Source organism: Bos mutus, chromosome 4 (assembly GCF_027580195.1).
Source record: "Bos mutus isolate GX-2022 chromosome 4, NWIPB_WYAK_1.1, whole genome shotgun sequence".
Lineage (NCBI taxonomy): Eukaryota > Metazoa > Chordata > Mammalia > Artiodactyla > Bovidae > Bos > Bos mutus.
This window is the reverse complement of record NC_091620.1, coordinates 41386330-41411257: the sequence shown is the minus strand read 5'-3', so window position 1 is coordinate 41411257 and position 24928 is coordinate 41386330. Positions and strand designations below refer to the sequence as shown.

Sequence of the window (24928 nt, the reverse complement as noted above, 5' to 3'; positions counted from 1 at the left end):
GTGCAGGCCCTGCACTTACCCTAATCTTAACAGCAACTCCACCCTTTGAACTATTACTCTAAAACTCCTCACTAAATCCTCCTCGGTTGGAACACACAGTTTTTGAGGGGCATGAGCCTGCTGTGATCTTCTCTGCCTGGCAAAGCAATAAAGCTAATCTTTTCTCCTTCATCCAAAACTCTGTCTCTGAGATTTGATTTGTCTCTGGTGCACAGAGGCCAAGTTTTTGTCATCAAGTCCATGGTGGGCCCCAGGCTGAGAAGCCTGAGTTTAGAAAGCACAAGACAGGCAGAGAACTCATCTGGAGGCAGCCGATGAGAGTTTTGACAATATGATTAGAAGGACAGCGGGGAGAGGAGAGGCTTGTACCATTAGATAGTAAAGGGGAGAACTTGGTGACTGATTAGAAGAGGGTGTTGAGGAAAAGAGAGGAGTTCCTTTGGCTGATCTCTTTCTTTGTACTCTGAATTTAGAATCACTTTCTTACAGACTATAAAATTCCTCAAAATCACTGTCCTTCAGACCTAGTTTTTGTCATTTATCGCCAGTAAGTCCAGCTAAGGATGGAAGAATGACAAGAGTTTGGTCTTTGTATCTAAATCTATGTGGCTGAAGGGGGAAAAAAAAACCTGCTTTAATTCTACTTATTAAAAATAGCTATTAAATTAATGTATTGCACGTGATAGTGTATTTATGTCAATACCACATTTTCAATTTATCCTACACTCCCCTTCCTCTGCTGTGTCCACAAGTGCATTCTCTTCATCTGCATCTCCATTTTTCCCCTGTAAATAGGTTCATCAGTACTATTTTTTCTGGATTCCATATATATGCATTAATATATGATATTTGTGATGACCTAGAGGGGTGGGATGTGGATGGAGAGAGGAGCAAGGCAGAGGGATATATATATATATATATATATATATATAAACACACAAACACACACACAATTATGACTGATTCGCATTGTTGTACAGCAGAAACCAACATAACATTGTAAAGCAATTATCCTCCAATTAAAAAAAATAACGTACTGCAAAGCTTTGGGTAAATTAAATCATAGGAAGTATGTCAGCTGCCTTTCCATCTGGGTCAGACAGTCTGATCAGTGGAAGACAAGGGCTGCATTTTGCACAGAGCTCTTTGCAGCCACCCACTCCCTCTGACTAAACAGGCAATGTGAGGGCTCACCCGGGGAGGGATGTGCATGGTTCAGCTACAGGAGTGTGTAGTGAGACTGCGACAATATTTACTCCTTGAAAAATGAATGATGCTCCTGAAAAGATGCTTATAAATTGATTTTACTTTCATACAAACTATCTCCTCAATGACTTGCTTTAAAATTTCTGAGGTGTATTTTAAAATATAAAAATGTGTTTAGGTTCTAAGCAAAATGTGTGTCTCTCTCTAGGGCAACGTCTGCTGTCCCATGACATGGCACACAGATCTTCCATGAAAAACTAAGAAAAGCCCACTTAGGTCCACAGATGCCCAGGTACTCTGCCACGTCAGGGCCCTCACACCCCCACGGCAGCAACAGCTGCCCTCCCCTAGATACATCGTGGAGGTTCCTCCTCCCTACAACTTGCTGAATGATGTGATGAGTGGGCACCTCCCTTTATCTCATATCTGGAGGGGAGTTCTTACTCTTTCATTAAATACTGGTCAGCATCAAGAACCTGTTATCTCTCCTCTCTGCCTTTCCAAGGGCTGTGTGGGAAGCCCAGGCCCACTCTCTGGTTGCCTACATTGTGATCTTCTAAGACAATGTCTCTAATCAACAGACTTATTTGGGCATAAGAAGTAAACTGAAGTACTTCTGGTCTAGTTCTTCTCTCACAAATATTTATTAAACTACAATCCACAGTTCAGCCACCATTTTGAACTATTCTCCATCCATCTCACAGGTACTTTTTATGGGACAGTGATTTCCTCTTAAAATACCCTGAATGAAGGGATTAAACCCATTCTTACAGGTACAAACTCATTATTTTTGGCACTTTTAATTTTTCTGTATATTGTCCAAATATGCATTCAGCTTCTCTATATGATACTGATACTGAAATCTATGTATTTTTGCAACCAGAGAGCCGGAGGAGACCCACAAAGAAACAGGATTTGCTCATGAGACTCATAATACCAATCAATTCTTACTGTATCCTCACTACATGCTGGGCCAGTGCTGAGAACATCCCTGGCATCACTTCATCTCATCCTCATATAACCTTCTAACAGTCCAATGAAACAGATCCTATTTTTATCATCCCTCTATACTGCTGTAGATTCAGAAATGGAGCCTCCCTCAGAGAAGTTAAAGGCCACCAAGTTAAAAGGCCAAGCCAGGGCCTCAAACCATACCTATTGGGTACAAGTGTTTTATGGATGGCCTGCCACATGCCAGGTATTATTCTAGCTGGTGCTGGGAACCAGCTCTGAATAGGACAGGCAAATGCATCCTTGACCTTAGAGGTTATACTTTAATAGGGGGACTAAACACACAGAAATTGCACCATGAACACCATGAATGAAAACAAAGCACGATGGCGCCTGGAGAGTGCCTGTACGTGTGTGGAGACTCTTTTACATTGGGTGCTTACAGAGACCACTGAGAAGGTGACGTTGAGAAAAATCCTAAATGAAAAGATGCAGTAAGCCATTTCAATATCTGGGGGACATGCTCCTCACATGAAGAACAAAGACCCTAAGAGCAGACTGGCTTGCTGAACTCAAGGGTGGGAAAGACAACCAGTGATACTAGAAATAGGTGGAAAAGGAGGGGCAGCAGTAGGCGGGGGCAGGCCGCCTAGGACTGGAAGGTTATGGAAAGAATGTTGAACAGAAAAGCCAATTTTGAGCAGAAACATTATGTGATGAGCTGACAAAGTTCCAACAGAGAGGAGAATTGGCTATGCAGGAGACAGATGCTAATCTCAGGATCAGAGTTTCTTAGAAGGCAAGATGAGCTAGCATCCTATGTATAAATTGACAGTTTGACCCGGGACAGTGGGAATGAGAAGGAACAGAGCTTGTGAGCCCGCGTTCAGGCAGGCTAGTGCAGTGGGCTGTGTGCAGGCAAGCTGATCGGGGTCTGATGGCCTCTATTTTCTCAGCGAAGGAAAGCGGGTCATCATGGTGGAGAGGGGGCAGGTGCTATAGATTTGAGGAAAAAGAAGAAAATATGAAATAGCTTTCTTTGAGTGTAGGAAAAGTTGAGTGCTCCTTGGGAGTGCTAAAGGGCTCTTGAGATTTGTGGTTATAAAAATTCTTTTACTTCCTAGAACAAGGGTGGGCAAAATTGGGTTTAACCATGGCTGGACTTTGCCAGGTGAGAGTGACAAAGAGATGAATGGGTCAGTGATAAGGCTAAAGAGGGAGGTGAAACATGTGTGTGATCATGTAGTTAAGATCAACAGATTTGAGGCAGGCCAGTGAGCTGCAAAGCGGGGAGAGGATGGTCTAAGAGTGGTATACTGGGATCTGAGAATTCGGAAGTGATGCAGCCACTCGTGTTGGGAAGACCTAGACCAGAACCGTGGGAGTCAATGGCTGAGGAAGGTTGGCCATAGGAACTGAGAGGCCAGAATGTGGGAGAGATTGTCTCTTTAATATGAATACGGAAGCCATCAAGAAATACAACAGAATTATCTCTTAGCTGCATTTTATAGTACAATTATGGATAATAAGAACAGTGGTCACTGATTTTTGTTCATGCCTTTATTCAGGATTAAACTTGTAGAGGATAAAACTCAGGACTCATAACTACCACATCTGGACCTTAATTCTACATGAGTAATTCTGATGGTCAGGAGTATAAATTCATTTCCTGGCATCTCTATTTTACTGTTTAGGAAATACAGAGCAGTGGGGTATTTTCTCTAATATTTGGCAACAAACTCTTGTTAAATGAATGAGAAAAGTGTTAGTCCCATTTTAATTTGTGCAGCCCAAGTAAGAAGAAAAAATATGGGAAAATGATACTATACATTACTTTATTCCATTATTTTCCTACATTATTCAAGAAAAGATTTTAAGAGTGGGAATTGAGTGTGCAAAGGAATAAGGCAAAAAATGCCAAATAACTGTTGGGGTTGGGTATGCTGTTGGCTTGAAAAAGCGCCTTTCCTGCCCTTCAAATGCCCACAGCTAGTAAGTCAGACAGCAGAGATTTGAATCCAGTTTTGTTTGATTTCAGTGTGATCATCACTTCTTGTTCCTATTAGTTCAACAAAGTGAACTAATGTTCAATGAAGTGGACAGCGTATTTGTGCATGCGCATCCCTCCCTCCAAATAAGCAATAATTACCCCCAAGTCCTGCATCTGGAATGGAGGTTATCCATACCTTTCTTTTCAGCTTGAAGTGTTTCAAAAAGGCAAATTTGGGACGTCTGAGGGCACAATGCAGAATCTTCCTAAGGCAGGTTATCTGAGAGAACTCTACCCATAAACCACATGGTTGTTTCAGGTTATAAACAACTCTTTGAAATGTTAGTCTCCCAGTTGAGAAAACCTCCTTATTTCTCCTCACCAGTAGTCATTATGCCCTAAGAAAGCAAAATCACCTCATTTTGGCTAAGCCTTTAGAAAAAGGCAATTAAAGAAACTTACAATTGCTAGAAAGGGTCTAGAAAGAAAAAAGAATAATAGTTTCAAATAGTTTAAGAAAAAAATATTAGGTTAATGTTGACAATTTTAAGCAAGCAAGATTTTTTTTTTTGTCATTTGAAAGTGTAACACACACAAACCATACAGTTGTTTGAAAAATTAGAGAGGCTCCAATGAAACTCAGGGAGTCTTTAAAATAACCCGGTAGTGGCTATGTGCACATGCATCTATTTGGGTGCACAAATACCTGAACCCCTAAACTGAAGTATTAGTGCTAAGATTATACTAACCTCCTCTGAAATGCAGTCCTCTTTAGGTTCTGACAGAGCAGCCATTTTCGTCAAAGTTAGTTGTGGTCAAGAACATGGGCAGGGAAACTGTCCACAGCCCTGGGGGAGGTATAAAAAACTCTAGGGGTCAGACTCTGCTCTCAGTCCTAGCGCTGCCTGATAATTCTGACTTACCCTTGGCTGAGCACAGACAGAGCCTTTACACCCTCACATGCCTGAGGACTTTACTCATTTAAGGGCTTCTGGTCCCTCTGTTAAGAGCAACACAGACAAACTCCAAAGGAGAAAAAAGATCTACCTCTGTGATTAAGATGCAAGGACTGGCTTCTGAGTTTTGGGACTGCTTAATGAAAAAGCCCTGGAGAAGAGCCCTAATCTAAAAGTGGGGACCCTGTCTTCCTCCCCAGGCAGCCCAATGCAACCTTAAATCCTGGGCTCAGTTCAGGTGGTTGAAAGGGGTCAGACCTAATGATCTACTAGACCCAAGATTAATTATTGCGAGGGGTAGGGGCAGCAACAAACTTTGGAGTAAGCACATTTGAGGGCTCGGCTCCTCGGGTCAGTCTTGCAGATCATGTGTTTTGAACCAAAGAAATTAAAAGAGTAGAGTTAATCTGCCTGTTAATCAACCTGAACTTTGCTTTCTGCATAGACCAAGAAAGGCAAAAGCCCTGATGTCAATTTATTGTACAGGATAACCATGGAACTTTTAATTATGTCTGAAAAGTGGCTGGTGTGGAAGTGGCCAGTGGAAGGCAGCCCTCTGGGTGTGGGGAGGAGACCACCTGGGCTGTGCTTCTCTCTCTGGCCAGCATCTCAACCAGTGTGGCTGGGGGCTATTTTCCTGCTTGAAGTAGGGGAGAACTTGGACCCTCCTTGCCAATCCCAGGTATCTCTGACCTACTGGTGCTCGACACACTGCCTTCATCACTCTGCTTGTGGGTCAGGTTTAATTTACTTACTTTCTCTCAGACTCTTTCCCTGAAGGAGTGCTTTTCCCAGAGTGTGACTGCTGAGTTGAACACTTGAGTTGAAAGGTGCAAATCTGGAGTCAGCATCTTTGTAATTTGAGATTTCTTATCCCTCAGTGAAATGTTAAAAAAAAAAAAAAGCAAACTTTTTATAGAAAGGCCATTTAGAATTTGAAAACCAGAATGTTTGGCTAGACTGTCGTCAATCTGACGGCCATTTATCAGGCACTTTCTGTGTAAAAGCCGCAGTGCTGACTGGCTCTGAGGCCCATGGAGCCCAGGGGCTGGCTGGCCACCCTCTCCCCAGGACACTTGTTAATCTTACTGCAAAAGCCGGCTCCAAGGCCAGAGGCAATCAAAAGCCCTTCCTTTCGACAAGTTCCTGAGGCTCTTTTGAGTGGTGGAATTACAAGTGATATTTTCCTCTTTGTTTATAAGTATTTCCAAGGAGGATATACTATTTGTGTATTTTTTTAATGTTAAAAATGGTGATACCTTTTATACTTATTTTGGTCTTCATTGTAGTTCTAAAAATCTCTAGCGTTTCATGGTTAGTATTATAATGGATGAGTATAAAGTTGGTTTATTGGATTGTATAGAAATGATCAAGTTCATGTAAAGAAAAACAATATATGTAACTGAATATATACATATATGTGTATATGCCTGCATGTGTGCTAAGCTGCTTCAGTTGTGTCTGATTCTTTGTGACCCTGTGGACTGTAGCCTACCAGGCTCCTCTGTCCATGGGATTCTCCAGGCAAGAATACTGAGAGGGTTGCCATGCATTCCTCCTGGGGATCTTCCTGAACCAGGGACTGAATCAGCATCTCTTACATCTCTTGCATTGGCGGCTGTTTTTTTTCTTTTTTTTACCACTAGAGCCACCTGGGAAGCGAGTGTGTGTGTGTGTGTGTGTGTGTGTGTGTGTGTGTGTATGACTAGGGGAGACAGGACTGGTTCTTTTAGATCAGGGGTCTTCTCCAGTGTTGTTTCATTAAAGAGTCCCAGAAAATAAGAATCAAATCCTTTGTGTGTGTGTGTGTATAATCACAGTTACCAGATAGACAGATGGACTATTACTGCTGGAACACAGGGACTGTGCAGCAGATGGCTGGGGTAGACTTTGTCAAGTCAGCCCAAGGAGACAGTGGGTCTCTGTTATGGACTGACTTGTGTCCCCCCACCAAATTCATTTGTTTAAATCCTAACTCCCTGTATTTGGAGACTGTGCCTTTAGAGAGGTAATTAATGTTAAATGAGGGCTTTAGAGTTGGGTCCTGATCCAAGAGGACTGGTGTCCTTACAAGAACAAGAAGAGATGCCAAGGATTCAGGCACTTAGAGAAAAGGCCATTTTTGTACACAATGAGAAGACAGTAGTCTGCAAGCCAAGAAGAGAGGCATCAAAAGAAACCAATCCTGTGAACACCTTGATTTGGACTTCCAGCCGCCAAAACTGGGACATGATAGAATGGCCATAGAGAAACAACTCTTCATAAGAGATCAGGGCGGCACCAGCAATCCTCAGTTTAAAAATGGCAAGCTGATTTTGGAAAAATTGAATAGCACTTCCCTTTAGAAACAGTGAGCTTAAGTCCACAGACCAAATGCAAAGGCAAAGTTCAAAAACTAAACTGAGTTCAGAAAGCAAAGGCTAGATTAAATTCAGCTCCACAACCACATAGCCAGTGGTCACTTAACCAAAAAGACCCTTCCCAACTGTCTCACCAATATGCCGTGAATCGATTAGAACAATACAAGTAAATCGCCTTTGAAGAATGCACCATGGTACAGAATAATAAAGGCCACCGGGAGTTTAACTATCACAAAACCCAACTGCACGTTAAAAGGCTGTCTTGCAGGAAAGTACATCCTCCCTTCTGCCATAGGACTCATCACTAATGAGGCAGTGGGAAGATTACTCTCCACTCCTGGCATCACATGGGCTTGGAGGTCAGGCTCTTGGATTAAGAAAAGAAACAACAGTTGTGTATGGAAAGTACATTAAAGTGTCAACCCAAGTGTCTACTGATTTATACAAGAAAGTCACCTTGGAGAAGATAAGAGAAGAACAGTAACATGTCAGAGTGTTTCCAGATGTCTGCATTTTAAGCATAAGCCACGGAGCAGACAAGGGATAACGCGGTGGGGCCAGTGCTGACTCAGAAGCAGGCCAGCTCCTTAACATGCCTGTCAAACAACCTGCTGTTTCCTCTCCTCAGACCTGAGCCCTTGTCTCTGATGTCACATCCCCTGGAAAGCCTAAGCCAGGTGACAAACTGATCTCATCTCAAAGAGGGCTTTTCCTCAGTGTAATCTTAGGCAGTTTTCCAGGTACCTGGCACCTTTTATTTTTTCAGGCTTAGGTTGTATACCTCTCTGATGATGTAGATCACATTTTGCATTAGTCTGAGGAGCAGGTTAAAACCGGAGTTTCCAGTAGGCTGAGTTCAGAGAAGCCAAATGCCCCAGAGAGCTTCCTCCAAAAAGGACTTCCCGGAAGATAAGAATTCACTGGAATTCCAGGGCTGGACACACCCATAGCAGCCCACCTGAGCAGAAGGTGAGGAGCTCTCCCGTCTCGTTCCAGCCTTGAGCCAGCAGGCCAGTCCCATCCCTGGGCAAAACCCATCTTGGCTGAGGGATTCAGGCATCTGGGAGAAGCTGCCCCATCACTTGACTCACTGTGCTGTGGCGGAAACCGGCCAAGCCTGACTGGAGGGCTCTTCCCGAATCAGCTAGACTCTGCCTTCAGCCTCTCTCTTCTCTGTTGTGTGTTCAAAGCCTTCTTGCTTTGTCCACCTCGATATTCAGCTCCAGTTTCACTGCTTCTATTCTGTTGCTCCTCCTGCCTGGACAACTGGCTCCCCTCTTTGGGGGATGGTCCTTACAGATGGAGCTGGAAGTTGGGCTCACCACTCTGGGGATATGTCCTCAGATTATCACACTTAAGAGTTCTGACCCACCCCATAAAGTGACAAACATCACATATAAGTAGACAGGGTGAGTGCAGGGAGAAATGGTAGAGCCAGTGAACAGTGTAGCTGGTCCCTCCTCTCTTCTCCCTGCCCCGCCTGCTGTGTGTCCCCTCATGGGAAGCCCTGGAAAGCCCTGTCCACCCCCAGGATGGAGGCAGACAGGCTCCTGGTTCCCAAGCCTGTTTGTCTTACTGCCCCCACTGAGGACTCAACACAGACATCTTTAGCACATGGAAAAAATGATTTGTGAAACAGCAAATGGTGTCTTTTGGAGCTGAGGTTCTTTCTAAATCATTCTTATTTCATTTCTCATTCAATTTCTCTTTCTTTTTACATAGGGGAAAAAACCCTCAAATCTTTTTTTACTTACAGTAGTAAGTAAAAGTGATACTCTACTTACAAAGTCCTCAGTGGTTTCTGTTCAACTTTCCCCAGTCCGTCATTTTTAATTTATATGAAAGGAAAAGGAATGCCATTTGTAAGATTTCAGTTAGCCTCATCTGATGAATTGAGAACTAAGGTAAGAAGCAACACAAAGATAAAACCAGACTGTAATTTATGAAAAGACAGCATTTATCACCAGAGTACTCAACAGAGCCACCAGGTAGGAAACAGTGTGATTTAAATCTCCAATCTGCAGCTAGCTAACCGTGTGACCCTAGGTATATCACTTAAATTCCTCGGTAAAATTACACTTTCCTCATTTATATAAAGAAAAGAAGAAAAGGACCAGAGATTCTAGTCTTTTCTAGGCCTATCATTTTCTAATTCTATGACTAAAATCAGTCTAAAACTTTAAATTCTATTCCAGAAATTTACCTTAAGCCTAAAAAATTTAAACATACAGTAATTTAAATATTTAACATCATGGAATTTTAAAGATGTATTCCTAAGAGAGACTTTTATTCACTGCAATTATGCGTGTGTGCTAAATCACTTCAGTTGTGTCTGACTCTTTACGACCCTACAGACTGTAGCCCGCCAGGCTCCTCTGTCCATGGGATTCTCCAGGCAAGAATACTGGAATGGGTTGCCACATCCTCCTCAAGGGGACCTTCCCAAGTCAGGGATCGAACCTGCATCTCTTATGTCTCCTCTGTTGGCAGGTGGGTTCTTTACCACTAACGCCACCTGGGAAGCCCAATTATGTGTGAGTCTATTAGAAACATCTGGTTATCTAGTGAAGCCTGATATTTCTCTAACAAAAAGTGGGATGTATGCGTTCTGATAAGTTTATTTGGGATCTCATTTCACTGCATGATTTTGAGATGTGCTTCTGTCTGTCTGAATCTATCATTATATGTATCAATATAGATATTTTCAGAATCTATCAATATATCTCCGTATTTGTGTGGAGATTCCCCACCCCCAGCACACATACATTAAAACATAAGAACAGAATAGCAAAGTAAAGAAGCACCAGAGTTAGTTCTAAGAGGAGGACAAAAGAGGAGGACACAGGACTTACAGGAGCTGCTGAGTTTTTGACTGTGACACTGGGGGTGGTGGCTCGCAAGGCTCCACTCACTCCATGGTAGTATTTGAAGCAGATCTTAGTTTCAGCTGAAAGACAAAAATAAAATGGGACTGAGAAGTAGGGTGTAACCCTGGAAGAAAGGGCCAGGGCCAGAGAGGACACCCCCAGGAACTGCCACCCAATTCCTCCCACCCAGGCAGCCACCCCGACAGCCTTGCTTTACTTGTGGCCTCACGGTCCAACTTTTTTCTGAATGTGCATCATCAAAATTTGTTTTGGTCTTAGTGTTTTTGAACCCAAGGCAAATCTATCATTTAGACTTTTCAGCATTCATCCTATCCCATTAGAAGATATTGCTTTTAAACCCTCAGTTTTAAGATTTTAGGTGATTTGGTGATCACTACCAGTCTGTTTCTTCTATAATTTTCTCTTATTGAATTCATTGTGATTAGTATGTTGGTAATTTGAAGGAAGACTTTGAGAAATTATTGAAATACACAGAAGAGAGGCATATTTTCTGATGATGATCACTAGATAATAATGTGGAAACTCCATAACTTTTTAGCATTTTGTTTTGCAGAGGACAAAATCTGTGGCCAACTTGAGTTTGGTTCATTGGGAGGTGACCTGCTTTTCCCAATGTACTGTCAATAGGGTTTTTTCCTCTTTAAATTTGAAAAATTTATTGGGCTTTGTCTTAGTCCCTTATATTAATTTTGTCTGGAACAACATGCGGACTCTCCCAATTTGAGTTCTTGTTTCTCAAATCTGGGAATTTGTCTTCAATTATAATGTATTTAAAAATAATGTCTGCAATTTTCTTAGCATTCATTTTAATATGTTCATTATGGAAAATATGGACAATGAAGCAAAGTATAAAAAACACTTTTAAGAATGTGTTTTGCATACTTGAGTGTATACGCTTTATATAATAACACCTTTTGCTTTTTATTTTATTTTTTCCTTTTTTATTATTTTTTTATTTTTATTTATTTATTATTTTATTATTTTTATAATTTTATTTTATTTTTAAACTTTACATAATTGTATTAGTTTTGCCAAATATCAAAATGAATCCATCACAGGTATACCTGTGCTCCCCATCCTGAACCCTCCTCCCTCCTCCCTCCCCATACCATCCCTCTGGGTCGTCCCTGTGCACTAGCCCCAAGCATCCAGTATCGCACCTTTCGCTTTTTAAAGTAAATTGTTAATAAAGCATGTTCAACCATCTAAGGACCTGATGCTGGGAAAGACTGAGGGCCAGAGGAGAAGGAGGTGACAGAGGGTGAGATGGTTGGATGGCATCGCCCACTCAAAGGACATGAGTTTAAGCAAACTCTGGGAGATAGTAAAGGACAGGGGAGCCTGGTGTGTAGCAGCCCATGAGGTCTCAAGGAGTCAGACATGATTTAGTGATTAAACATCAACCATCAATTCAAAGCTTTGTAGATAACATTCCTTGTTCTATGGAATCTGAATCAATTTGTAACTTTAAAATATTTTCCTCATCTTGGAAATTTGGGATTATCCCTTAAAATTAATGCCTTTTTGAAAATTATTTTTAAGTTCAAGTTTGTTCTCTAGGATAATGGAGCAAAAGTTGCTTCTTATCTACCAACACTCATTCTCCTTTTCATCCTTAATGATTAAATTTCAGTTTTATTTTGGGTAGTAATGCCCAGCTAAAGAACGTTTTGTAGCCTCCCTTGCAGATCACATTTATGCTCTTTGCCATTGTTATTTGGGGGTTTCTAGCATATGTAGCTGAACCTAAACCTAGATGATATAGAAAAGTTTCTTTCAATATATCATATAAAGCATATGAGAATTGCAATATTCTTCTTTAGAAGATAGGGCTATTTAAGGATTCTCCCTTTCTGTGGCCAAATTGCTTTCTACAAAGCACTGTATACTTCGACCAGAAAATGTAACTCTGATCAACTCTTTAATCCTTGCTAACATTGAATATTATCAATTAAATATAAGTTTAAAATAGCATCTCATTTTTATTCTAAAAGATTTTAATCAACTTTTAATTAGCCATTGTATTTAGTGTTTTTTTTTAATCCATTGAACTGCAGTTAAGATTTCCCACTGCCAAACGTTTACCTTTTGCAGACATATTCTTACTTTACTTTAAAATATCAATATTTTAAGTTTCCTTTCTTCTTCATCCTTGCAGTGCAGTGATTTTGCATATCTGTTGATTGCCTTTTAAGCTCTTGGCGGACAATCTTTTAACTTAGTTCCATATTCTCCAAGGCACCCCACATAAGGTCTACATACAGAGATCTATAGGTCTACACATCCTGATTACAGAAAAACCTGAACAAACTTTTTGGCTAAGTCAATATTACTGTTTTAGCCTGAGAGGCAGGTATTTTCTTGGGCTCCAAAATCACTGTGGATGGTGACTGAAGCCATGAAATTAAAAGATGCTTTCTCCTTGGAAGGAAAGCAATGACAAACCTAGACAGTGTATTAAAAAGCAGAGACTTTACTTTGCCTACAAAGGTCCATATAGTCAAAGCTACGGTTTTCCCAGTAGTCATGGACAGATAGATGTGAGAGCTGGACAATAAAAAAAGGCTGAGCACCAAAGAATTGATCTCTTCGAACTGTGGTTCAAAGAGAGTCCAAGAGAGTCCCTTGGACTGTAAGGAGATCAAACCAGTCACTCCTAAAGGAAATCAATCCTGAATATTCATTGGAAGGACTGATGCTGAAATTCCAATATTTTGGCCACCGGATGTGAAAAGCCAACTCTTTGGAAAAGACTCCAACTGAAGGCAGGAGAAGGGGACAACAGAGGATGGGATGGTTGGATGGCATCACTGACTCGATGGACATGAGTTTGAGCAAACTGCAGGAGATGGTGAGGGACAGGGAAGCCTGGCGTGCTGCAGTCCATGGGGTTGCAAAGAGTCAGACACGACTGAATGACTGAACCACAATGACAAGGGATCATGGAGGCACCCTGAGCAGTGAACCAGGTCACCACACTGAGTCACTGCAGTTCAGAATATGAGTTACTCTGCCTGTAAATGCCAGAGAGATGGGCATGGAGGAGCCAAATGGCTTCACTTCAAGTTTAGTTGTGTGGAGGAAAATTTTATATAGCAGGTATCCCAGAAAGGCACTACTAGCTTTCCTTTCAAAGTAAATTATTCCAATGCTTTCACATAAAAAGGTCAGGGAAATTATATACAATCTTTTATTGAATCCTATTGCTAGGTGAGAGGGTCAGTGCATGTTTAGAGCCAAGAATTCATGGAAACCTTCAAAGTATTATGATTGTTTTCTGAAAAACTACTGGTAAATTTTTCTTTTTCTTAAGCGTTTTAAGATTCCAGTATTCAGCAACTTAATTTACTAATGGATTTTCCTTTTATTTAACCTAAATAGCTCCTGCTGTTTAAACGATTTCCTATTCAAACTTGAAAGAGATACTCAATTGTTTTTTGGATGTGAGAGCTGGACCATAAAGAAGGCTGAGCACCAAAGAACTGATGCTTTCAAACTGTGGTGCTGGAGAAGATTCTTGAGAGTCCCTTGGACAGCAAGGAGATTAAAACAGTCAATCCTAAAGGGAATCAACCCTGAACACTCATTGGAAGGACTGATGCTGAAGCTCTAATACTTTGGCCACCTGATACAAAGAGCCGGCTCTTTGGAAAACAACCTGATGCTGAGAAAATTGAGGGCAGGAGGAGAAGGAGGTGACAGGATGAGATGGTTGGATGGCATCATCAACTCAATGGACATGAGTCTGAGCAAACTTCAGGAGATAGTGAAGGACACTGGGGTGCTGCAGTCCATGGGGTCTCAAAGAGTCAGACATGACTGAGTGACTGAATAACAATTTGAGATGGTCTCTATAGAGAAGTTACCTACAATTGTTAAAACACATGAACAATATCATATACAGATGATTTATGGTATGGATTTTAGAATATCACTTTGTCTTGCAAACTTCCATGCTTCTTTGGTGACTGTTATATTCAACTGGTCTGTTTGATTAGCCCCACACTGAATTTTTCCAGGAGGAGACTAGGCACTATTTATCTTTATATTTCCAGTGACATGTCATGCAGCAATTCTCAAGAAACGGCTGTTGAAAAATGACTGATGAAATATTGGTTTCATTTGATTGACTCCACTGCCTTCCTTAACCCAAGAGCAGCTACACTGCCCTCATTACCAAAATGCCAGTCCATGTGCCTGACACCCAGTGAAGCTGCTGCTGTTGCTGCTGCTAAGTCGCTTCAGTCGTGTCCGACTCTGTGCGACCCCACAGACGTCAGCCCACCAGGCTCCCCCATCCCTGGGATTCTCCAGGCAAGAACACTGGAGTGGGTTGCCATTTCCTTCTCCAATGCATGAAAGTGAAAAGTGAAAGTGAAGTTGCTCAGTCATGTCCGACTCCTAGTGACCCCATGGACTGCAGCCTACCAGGCTCCTCTGTCCATGGGATTTTCCAGGCAAGAGTACTGGAGTGGCGTGCCATTGCCATCTCTGCACAGTGAAGCTAATCATTACCAAAACATCAGGGTTTGGAGCAGAGAAGGCTTTATTGAGGGCCATGCAAGAAGACGGTGACTTGTGCCTTTAAAACCTCAAACTCCCTGAAAGCTTTCAGCAAAGCCCTTTTCTAGGAAAGGTGAGGGAGGGGCACAGTGAATTGTTGCACACTTCTTGGTGTCAGATCCTTTGCTCTTGAGATCAGGTCATGGTCATGTAACGATGTCCCTGTAAACCTCCACCAAACAAATTCTCTGTTATGACAAGAAAGGTCAGGGTCCCCAGGCACAACTTTTACCTTTTGAGGTCCAGATCCTGGCTAAGAAGAGGCAGATCTCAGCTGGAGGCTCCCTCAGGGCCAGGTCCCCAGACTATGCCAGCTGTCATCACTGAGGGAGCCAGGCACCCAGAACTCATCTGGCCCTCAGGCTCCTCAGGCTGCCCAAATAACCAGTGCCAAGTCTCACCGACTTCACAGGCAGACTGCTGCTGCCACTAGGTCACAGAGACAAGGATGAGGGAGAGGTTCAGTGCTGCCTCAAGGCTTGGACCAAGGCCAGTGGACAGCCTTGGCCAGGGCTCTGGAGTTTTGTAGGACACAGCCCCCAGCCTGTTCCCCGGGCCTCTCAGTTCACCTGTAATCCAAGTCTCCATCTCTTACCTCACCCCCCACCTCCTACCTCACTCTCTGCCTGATGACCACCACTCCACTGACCATTGGCTAACTGAGCCACTAATGGCTGCTCACTGACAGCAGCTTGCATTGGGGAGGGGCCCACTGCAGTTCCAACCAATGGCTGAGAAGGACTGTTAATGGTTGCTCACTGACAAACGGGGCTTCCCAAGTGGTTCAGTGGCAAAGAATCTGCCTGCAATGCAGGAGACGTGGGTTTGATCCCTGGGTTGGGAAGATCCTCTGGAGAAGGAAATGGCAACTCACTCCAGTTTTCTTGCCTGGGAAATCCCATGGACAGAGGAGCCTGGCGGGCTCCAGTTCATGGGGTCGTGAAGAGTCAGACATGACTAAGCAACTAAACAACAACACTGCGAGCTGCTCACAATGGCACCCCACTCCAGTACTCTTGCCTGGAAAATCCCATGGACAGAGGAGCCTGGTGGGCTCCAGTCCATGGAGTTGCTAAGAGTCAGACACGACTGAGCGACTTCACTCTCACTTTTCACTTTCATGCATTGGAGAAGGAAATGGCAACCCACTCCAGTGTTCTTGCTTGGAGAATCCCAGGGATGGGGGAGCCTGGTGGGCTGCCGTCTATGGGGTCGCACAGAGTCACTCATGACTGAAGTGACTTAGCAGCAGCAGCAGCAGCACTTAGAGGAGGGGCCTGGCATGGAGCAATGGCTGAGTGACCATTAATGGTCTGGCACTAACTGTTGCCTGATAACAGGGCATGTGTGGAGTGGGTAACTGCTGGCAGCAATAGCCATGTGTTAAGGGCTGTGTGCAGTTGTGTTCTATTACATTCTAGTGGTCCTAATGCTTCATAGATAATTTCCTATGGCCTAATTTTTGAAATGTGGTGCTGGAGAAGACTCTTTAGAGTCCCTTGGACTGCAAGGAGATCCAACCAGTCCATCCTGAAGGAAATCAGTCCAGGGTGTTCATTGGAAGGACTGATGCTGAAACTGAAACTCTAATACTTTGGCCACCTGATGCGAAGAGCTGACTCATTTGAAAAGACCCTGTTGCGGGGAAAGATTGAGGGGGTGAGGAGAAGGGGACGACAGAGGATGAAATGGTTGGATGGCATCACCGACTCAATGGACATGACTTTGGGTAAACTCCTGGAGTTGGTGATGGACAGGGAGGCCTGGCATGCTGCAGTTCATGGGGTTGCAAAGAGTCTGACATGACTGAGGGACTGAACTGAACTGAAACTGAATATTACATGACTTTTAGAACAGATTCAAGCATAAAGACATTGTTACACTGTTGCTGCCTCTAACAAAAGTATCAGGGTGCAAAGGCCAAGAAATATTAGAGGGTTGTTGGTTGTTTTTTCAGATACTTCACCTAAGGGGGGTGAAGTTCTATCTTTCTCTGCTTTTCTAGTTAAAAATAACAATAATTTTAAAATGCCCTCAAAGTTTAAACACAAGGCATCTCTGTTATAACCATTTTGTTGTTTATTTGATTCATTATGTACGGAGTAGCAGAAGTCTAGGAAGGAAAAGTGATCTAAGGAAAGAGTAGGAATGTGGGATCAAATACACGCAAGTCCAATTCTTGACTTGCCCATCATTAACAGAATGAGTTATATAGACTCTCTGAGCCTTAGTCTCAATGTAGAATGGTGAGACCACTGCCAGCTTTGTATGCATTGTTTCGTGTATGGCTGTTGCACAGAGCAAATGAAATAACGTGCTATGTGCAAAGCAGCCAACACATACACGTTGCCCTTCCTCACTGTATATCGATTTATGTTCAACAGGATTGTCATGTATAGTTGTTCAGGCATGTGCTACATAAAGCTGTCTAGTTAAGCAGTGAGCAGGGAGTCAAAATCCAGTCCATGCTCCACTCAAAGGGTGTAGTTCTTACCCTTTCAGAGGAATATGACATCCTAAACTCTTATAGGTTAATGGTGGATGTGAAATTGATCACCTTATAACATTTTGGCTATTTTTACCTGGCATATGATTTACTTTCAGAGTTGGGCAGGAGTGACTAGCTCATCACAAAGTGGAATAAAACTGAAGTTTCTACCTCTACAAATATGGATGCTTACAACTATAGTTTTTATTGGGAGGCATGTATTTAAAAAGTATAGACTTTCACTTACAGTATCACTTAAAGAAAGAATAAAACTATTGCTTTTCTTCCTCTCTACTTTCTAGAGATTAGTAGGCCTGGAGGAGGGTGTGGCAACCCACTCCAGTATTCTAGCTTGGACAGAGGAGCCTGGCAGGCTACAGTCCATAGGGTCACAAAGAGTTGGACATGACTGAAGCGACTTAGCGCGCACGCACGCAGGCCTTTTGTAGCACTTGAAACATCAGCACGCAATGATACTAGTAGCCCTAGTATTTGCATAATGCTCAATTTAGTTTAAAATTTATAACAAATTGGTCTTAACAGTTAATTAGCTTTGAAAATGCACCAGACCATTCATTAGAAAATTATTTTCTAATTTGGCTCTCACAAAAATCCCTATGAAGTAGAAGCAATTATTATTAACCCTTTATAACATGCTTAGCATAATGCTTGGCATATAACAAGGCCTCAATAAATGTTACCTATCACTCCTATTTTACATTTAAGGAAAATGAGGCCAAAAATGTAAGGCCACTTATACAAGGCCACACATGTAGTTCATGGCAGCTAGGATTTAAGAAACTGTTAATTTTCATTTGGTGATTTGTCTTTAAAAATGTTTTTAATAACATAAGATTGTCGACCAGTTAGCAAAAGGGAAATTTCACTTCCAGCAATGATGTTCTAGGTAATTCAAAGAACATCTAGACAAGCTGGAAAAATATGGAAATAACTCTGCCTGAAGTAGGGTTGTCAGATAAAACTGGATATCCACCTAAGTGTGAGTGTCAGATAAACAGAGAATAAGTTCTCAGTATAAGTCTGTTCCAATTATTACATGGGACAGAAACTGTAAAAGTTATCCATTCTTTACCTTAAACTCAAATTTTAATTTTTTCCTCCTAAAAGTGGAAATCCTAACCTGAAGACATCAGAGAACTAGCAAGACAATGGTAAATTGAAGATAAGATACAGAAGAAAAAAACTTGGAGATGAGCCCAGGATTTGGGGTTGCTGTATCCTTGTGGGGGGCTGTGTTGATTCCAGAAAAATGCACTGAGAGGCTGGAAAGGTGAAAAGAACTTCTGACAGACTTTCAGGGCTAAAAGGGAATAAAAACTTTAGAGTTCAGAGCCTGGTAAGTCCTCATGATCCAAATTGGAACCTTGAATAGGAGAACAGATAGACTGTTGAGAACTATACCAGCCCTGGCCCCTCAAATCATTTCAGATCTTTAAAATTCAATTGAGGTTATTCTGAATTGCTAGATACAGCCCTGAAGGAAATGCAAATCCCCACAGGAGGAAAGCAGATCATCCTAAGCCTCAAATTCTCTCTAAAAGTTTTAGTTTACTGTCTAGTTTTCAATTAAAATTGATCAGGCACATAATGAGTACTTTCTATTGGTAAAAAAAATACCAATAAAAACAGAAAGTGCTATAAAGAGACTCATGGGTTTTCAGATATTGGAGTTATCATACACAGCTTTAATGATCATACACTTAATGCATTCAAAAAAATAGAAGATAAGATTGAAAATATGTTCCAAAGAATGAAGTCTATGAAAAATAACCAAACAGAAAATTCTGGATCAATAAAACTACAATTTTGAAATAGTGTATTCAGTGTTTAAACTCAGGTTTAAAGTAGATTAAACAAAATACAAGAGAAAATTTAGGAAACCGGAGCATAGGTCATAAAAAGAAACCAGAATAAGGTACACATAGAAAAAGGATATAAAATATAGAATCAAATAAGAAACATATGAGAAACCAGGATATGGTCTAAAATGCCTGTAAACTGGAATCCAAAAAGAGAGAGGAGAGACATTGATGCTACACCTGGGGCTGGTAAAAACCACCACAATATTGTAAAGTAATTAGCCTCCAATTAAAATAAATAAATTAATTTAAAAAATTCTCCAAAAGTTATGAAAGATATCAAGCTATAGATACAAAAGCTTCCCTCATAGCTCAGTTAGTAAAGAATCCACCTGCAATGCGGAGACCCTGATTCGATTCCTGGGTCAGGAAGATGTGCTGAAGAAGGGCTACGCTACCCACTCCAATATTCTTGGGCTTCCCTAGTGGCTCAGCTGGTAAAGAATCTGCCTGCAATGTTGGAGACCTGGGTTCGATCCCTGGGTTGGGAAGATCCCCTGGAGAAGAAAAGGGCTACCCACTCCAGTATTCTGGCCTGGAGAATTTCATGGACAGTATAGTCCATGGGGTCATAAAAAGTTGGACATGACTGAGCGACCTTCACTTTCACTTTTCATAGACACAAAAAGCCCTATGAATCCAGAACGACCACAGCATCCAGATATCACTGCAAAAGTTCACAAAAGAAGAAAAAAAGATTACTTCATCAGCCAATGAAGAAAGCAGATTATCCTCACAGAAGCAACAATCAGACTGACAGATGACTTCTCAATAGAAACTGAAATAAAGGGAGACTGAGGAATGACAGCTTCAAAGTGCTGAAACAATATAACTGTCAGTAGAGAACTCTACAACTGGTAAAAATATCCTTTAAGAATAAGGAGATTATTCCTATTGCTGTCTAGACATTGCACAGGTTGAAGCACCACAAATATTTGAACTTCATAACAAGGTTTTAGCTATCCATATGTCACCACATCTACAGTGCAGAAATGCCCAACTCTCATGAACGGAAGTGTGATCAGTTGATGAACTACACAAACATATGGATTGATGCATTAGCAGAATGTCTTCCATTGTGAATCACTTATTTGTGCAGAAGGAACCAAGTTATCTATGCAGTAACATTCTTCAGTGAGAAGAATGAACTTAACTGTACTAATATCTCATTCACAAAACAGACATGAGACAGATGTAAACCACATCCTCATTATCCAGGAAAGGCAATTTTAACTTAAGCTATAATCACCAGGAAAGAATCAGTCTCAGTAGTTATCTAGAAGGAGTAATAGAAAGTACAATATCTTCAAATGCTCAAAAAGATCAAGAAGCAGTGGAATAATGAGATATAAATTAAATTTTGAGTCTGAAGAACATTTAGCTTCAGTAAGAGGAAATAGCAAGAGCAGTTCTTTCAAAGAAATAATCAACATTAATGGTATAAAGCCTGAGGTCTTCCCAGTCTGTCTTACATGGCAATATGTTCACTTGTACTTGATTTATTTTAAAATATGAATTAAATGGATTTTAAGAAATGAGCAGCTTAGAGAAAATTTATTTTCTATTAAAATAAAAGGAAGGGGGAAGGGCTATACGATACAGTATACTACGTAATATACTATACAGTATAGTATACTGTACTACACTAATGGCATGAGTATACACTGACAAGGCCTCTAGAGTTGCAGATCCTACTACATGTGTAAAGATGTAACACTGGAAACGTTATTTTAATTTAAAATTCATATTGCCTGTTGGATCTCTAAGAGTTTTAAAGCCTTCATTCAGTGGCCTCTCATTTTAGACTAACAACAACATAGAGCAGTTGTCTTTTACACACTTGTGTCCTGTTACGTCTAATGTCAGAAACTTGCATGCAAGAACTCATTCCAAAGAAGAACATTATACAAGTGTATAAGCCATCTCACACGCTAGTAAAGTAATGCTCAAAATTCTCCAAGCCAGGCTTCCGCAATATGTGAACCGTGAACTTCCTGATGTTCAAGCTGGTTTTAGAAAAGGCAGAGGAACCAGAGATCAAATTGCCAACATCTGCTGGATCATGGAAAAAGCAAGAGAGTTCCAGAAAAGCATCTATTTCTGCTTTATTGACTATGCCAAAGCCTTTGTGTGGATCACAATAAACTGTGGAAAACTCTGAAAGAGATGGGAATACCAGACCACCTGATCTGCCTCTTGAGAAATGTGTATGCAGGTCAGGAAGCAACAGTTAGAACTGGACATGGAACAACAGACTGGTTCCAAATAGGAAAAGGAGTACGTCAAGGCTGTATATTGTCACCCTGTTTATTTAATTCATATGCAGAGTACATCATGAGAAACGCTGGACTGGAAGAAACACAAGCTGGAATCAAGATTGCCTGGAGAAATATCAATAACCTCAGATATGCAGATGACACCACCCTTATGGCAGAAAGTGAAGAGGAACTCAAAAGCCTCTTGATGAAAGTGAAAGTGGAGAGTGAAAAAGTTGGCTTAAAGCTCAACATTCAGAAAACGAAGATCATGGCATCCGGTCCCATCACTTCATGGGAAATAGATGGGGAAACAGTGTAAACAGTGTCAGACTTTATTTTTCTGGGCTCCAAAATCACTGCAGATGGTGACTGCAGCCATGAAATTAAAAGACACTTACTCCTTGGAAGAAAAGTTACGACCAACCTAGATACTATATTGAAAAGCAGAGACATTACTTTGCCAACAAAGGTTCGTCTACTCAAGGCTATGGTTTTTCCTGTGGTCATGTATGGATGTGAGAGTTGGACTGTGAAGAAGGCTGAGCGCTGAAGAATTGATGCTTTTGAACTGTGGTGTTTGAGAAGACTCTTGTGAGTCCTTTGGACTGCAAGGAGACCCAACCAGTCCATTCTGAAGGAGATCAGCCCTGGGATTTCTTTGGAAGGAATGATGCATCATTCCTTCCAAAGAATGATGCTAAAGCTGAAACTCCAGTACTTTGGTCACCTCATGTGAAGAGTTGACTCATTGGAAAAGACTCTGATGCTGGGAGGGATTGGGGGCAAGAGGAGAAGGGGACGACAGAGGATGAGATGGCTGGATGGCATCACTGACTCGATGGGCGTGAGTCTGAGTGAACTCCGGGAGTTGGTGATGGACAGGGAGGCCTGGCGTGCTGTGATTCATGGGGTTGCAAAGAGTCGGACATGACCGATCGACTGATCTGATCTGATCTGATCTGATAAGCCATATTAAATTGTATGAAAAAACTTCATTCTCCTATAAACATCTCTGAAATACATGGTGTTTTTATTTGGTTCTCAGATGATACTCTTTAAGTAAAATTCTCATTAAAGTAATATATGACACTTACAGAAAGAAATAATCTTATTATATTAGAGAATATGATATTGATTTGTCAAAATTTTGTAATTTGGTAGAGATACAATCTTACCTGGGCCTGCACTTCCAGAAATGATCTATAATGCTGTATTATGGACTGATTGTATTCAGTTCAGTTCAATTCAGTCGCTCAGTCATGTCCGACTCTTTGCGACCCCATGAATTGCAGCACACCAGGCCTCCCTGTCCATCACCAATTCCCGGAGTTCACTCAGACTCACGTCCATAGTGTCAGTGATACCATCCAGCCATCTCATCCTCTGTCGTCCCCTTCTCCTTTTGCCCCCAATCCCTCCCAGCATCAGAATCTTTTCCAATGAGTCAACTCTTCACATGAGGTGTCCAAAGTACTGGTTTCCGCTTTAGCATCATTCCTTCCAAAGAACACCCAGGACTGATCTCCTTCAGAATGGACTGGTTGGATCTCTTTGCAGTCCAAGGGACTCTCAAGAGTCTTCTGCAACACCACAGTTCAAAAGCATCAATTTTTTGGCATATTACCTTTGTACAAAATTTGAAAATAACGTCATAAATTTGTATTAAACCCAGAAGATGTTTGCATCTTTAAGCACTCCACATTTGCCTAACATAAAAATTGTCTTCTGATACAATCATGTTTCTCTAATAGATAAATTATGATTATTTGAATGAAAAAATGGTTAATTGTAACTTTTTTGAGTTAACTGCTATATACTTTTTTATAGGAAAAACTGCATATTATTTGACCAATTTCCTACTTAGAACAGTAGCATAAACCCTATGTTAATGCTTTAAATATGGTGACACAGAAAATGTGGGAGAATGATTAAAATAAATCATTATGTGAAATGATGCTACAAAGAAATACTTATTTTGGGTATCAGAGGGCCAAATTCAAGCTAAAAAAAAAATCATCCATAAATGCCTTTTGTTTCCTGTTTCAGAGCTGGTTATTATCACCCCCTAGACAGTGCTTCTGTTCTCTGGGATCATTGCACATAGAGTGTTTGCTAAAAGGCAATTAGAGCCTTCCTTTCCCTGGTAGGATACAGTAATTGGAGCAGATCAATGTTTCTGCTCCTAACTAGATAAGCTGATTTTAAAACAGAATGGTCCAAGAACTGAAGAATAATGGAAGCAACAAGGACTACAGATTCCAGATGAGAGAGTACTGGTGAGATGAGCTGATTACCTACAGCCCCTTCGCCCTGGTGGCAGGGAAGTCACCAGAGTGACTGTGGCCATGTGGGGCCAGAGTGAAGAACTCTGGAGGCCTCAAGTACCCAGCTGATTTCCCCTCAGACACTTGCTTAATCCTGAAAACATTGGAAGAGTGAGCCAAAATGTTCTGTCTCTTGGTATTGAGGAGACCATGTAAAATGGAAAAGAGGATCACACAGCTGCAGGTGCTCTTAGGAGTCTTCCGTCCTAGATGGAGTGGGCTGAGCGGGCTCTGAGCCTCCCGGGGGCATTCAGGGTCAGGTAGGGGTCCCAACAGATCCTCCACAAAGATCTCCCAACAGACCACAAAGTCAAGTGCCTTCTCTGTCACATATTTTTGTCCCTAATCCTGGATTACTGGGGTGGGTCTCTGTATTTCAGTCCAACTGAAAGGGAGGGTCATGGCTGGTCAGCTGGTGGAGGAGTGAGTCCCTGAAATTGAGATAGGACACAAACCAGAAGGCTGTAGAATGATAGACAACACACTGAAGAGCTCCAGAAGGCAGAAAGGGCATGGGTCAGAAGCATGAAGGGCGAGGGTCACGTGGAGACCCTTCCCCATATCCTATGATGATGACGTACGTCCTGAGTCAGCTCTTGACCTGCCAGAGGTGTTCCAGAGGTCCTTCTGGGAAGTATGTCATTTTCTTAGGTACTTTATGCAGATTAGTGGTGCCAAGGAGTGTGAGGATATACTGATATCCTCATATCCTCAGAGGTGTAGGTCTGATGTATGAAGGGTAGAGTTTTTGAAAGCGTGGGGGTGGAGGGAGGGGGTGGGAGGGATGCAATCTTTCAAATGAATCCTTTACAGTCAGGGAGATTTTGAATATCACCTTTCAAAACTGGATGGATGTGAGAGAGCCACAGATGAATGTAAAGTGGGTATTTTAGAAGATCTAATTGATGTACAGGTTTTATGATATTGGGGCATAAGATACAATGCAATTTCATGGTGAAGCAGGGCAGAATTTAAGCCCAGGGCTATTCTGGAGATTGGGAGGGGTACAGTAACCATTTGGGCTAAAAGGGTATACCCTTGACCATGCACAGATCTGAGCAATG

General features: G+C 41.7%; 1 protein-coding gene across 1 annotated transcript in view; it reads right to left on the bottom strand.

Annotated features, from left to right (window-relative positions):
• The window catches only part of HECW1 (HECT, C2 and WW domain containing E3 ubiquitin protein ligase 1), a 270983-nt gene that overhangs the window by 209341 nt on the left and 36714 nt on the right, over positions 1–24928 (bottom strand). The window contains exon 3 of the mRNA XM_070369359.1: positions 10316–10410. Within this exon, the coding sequence (XP_070225460.1) occupies positions 10316–10410 (95 nt within the window). The remainder of the gene's footprint in view (positions 1–10315; positions 10411–24928) is intronic.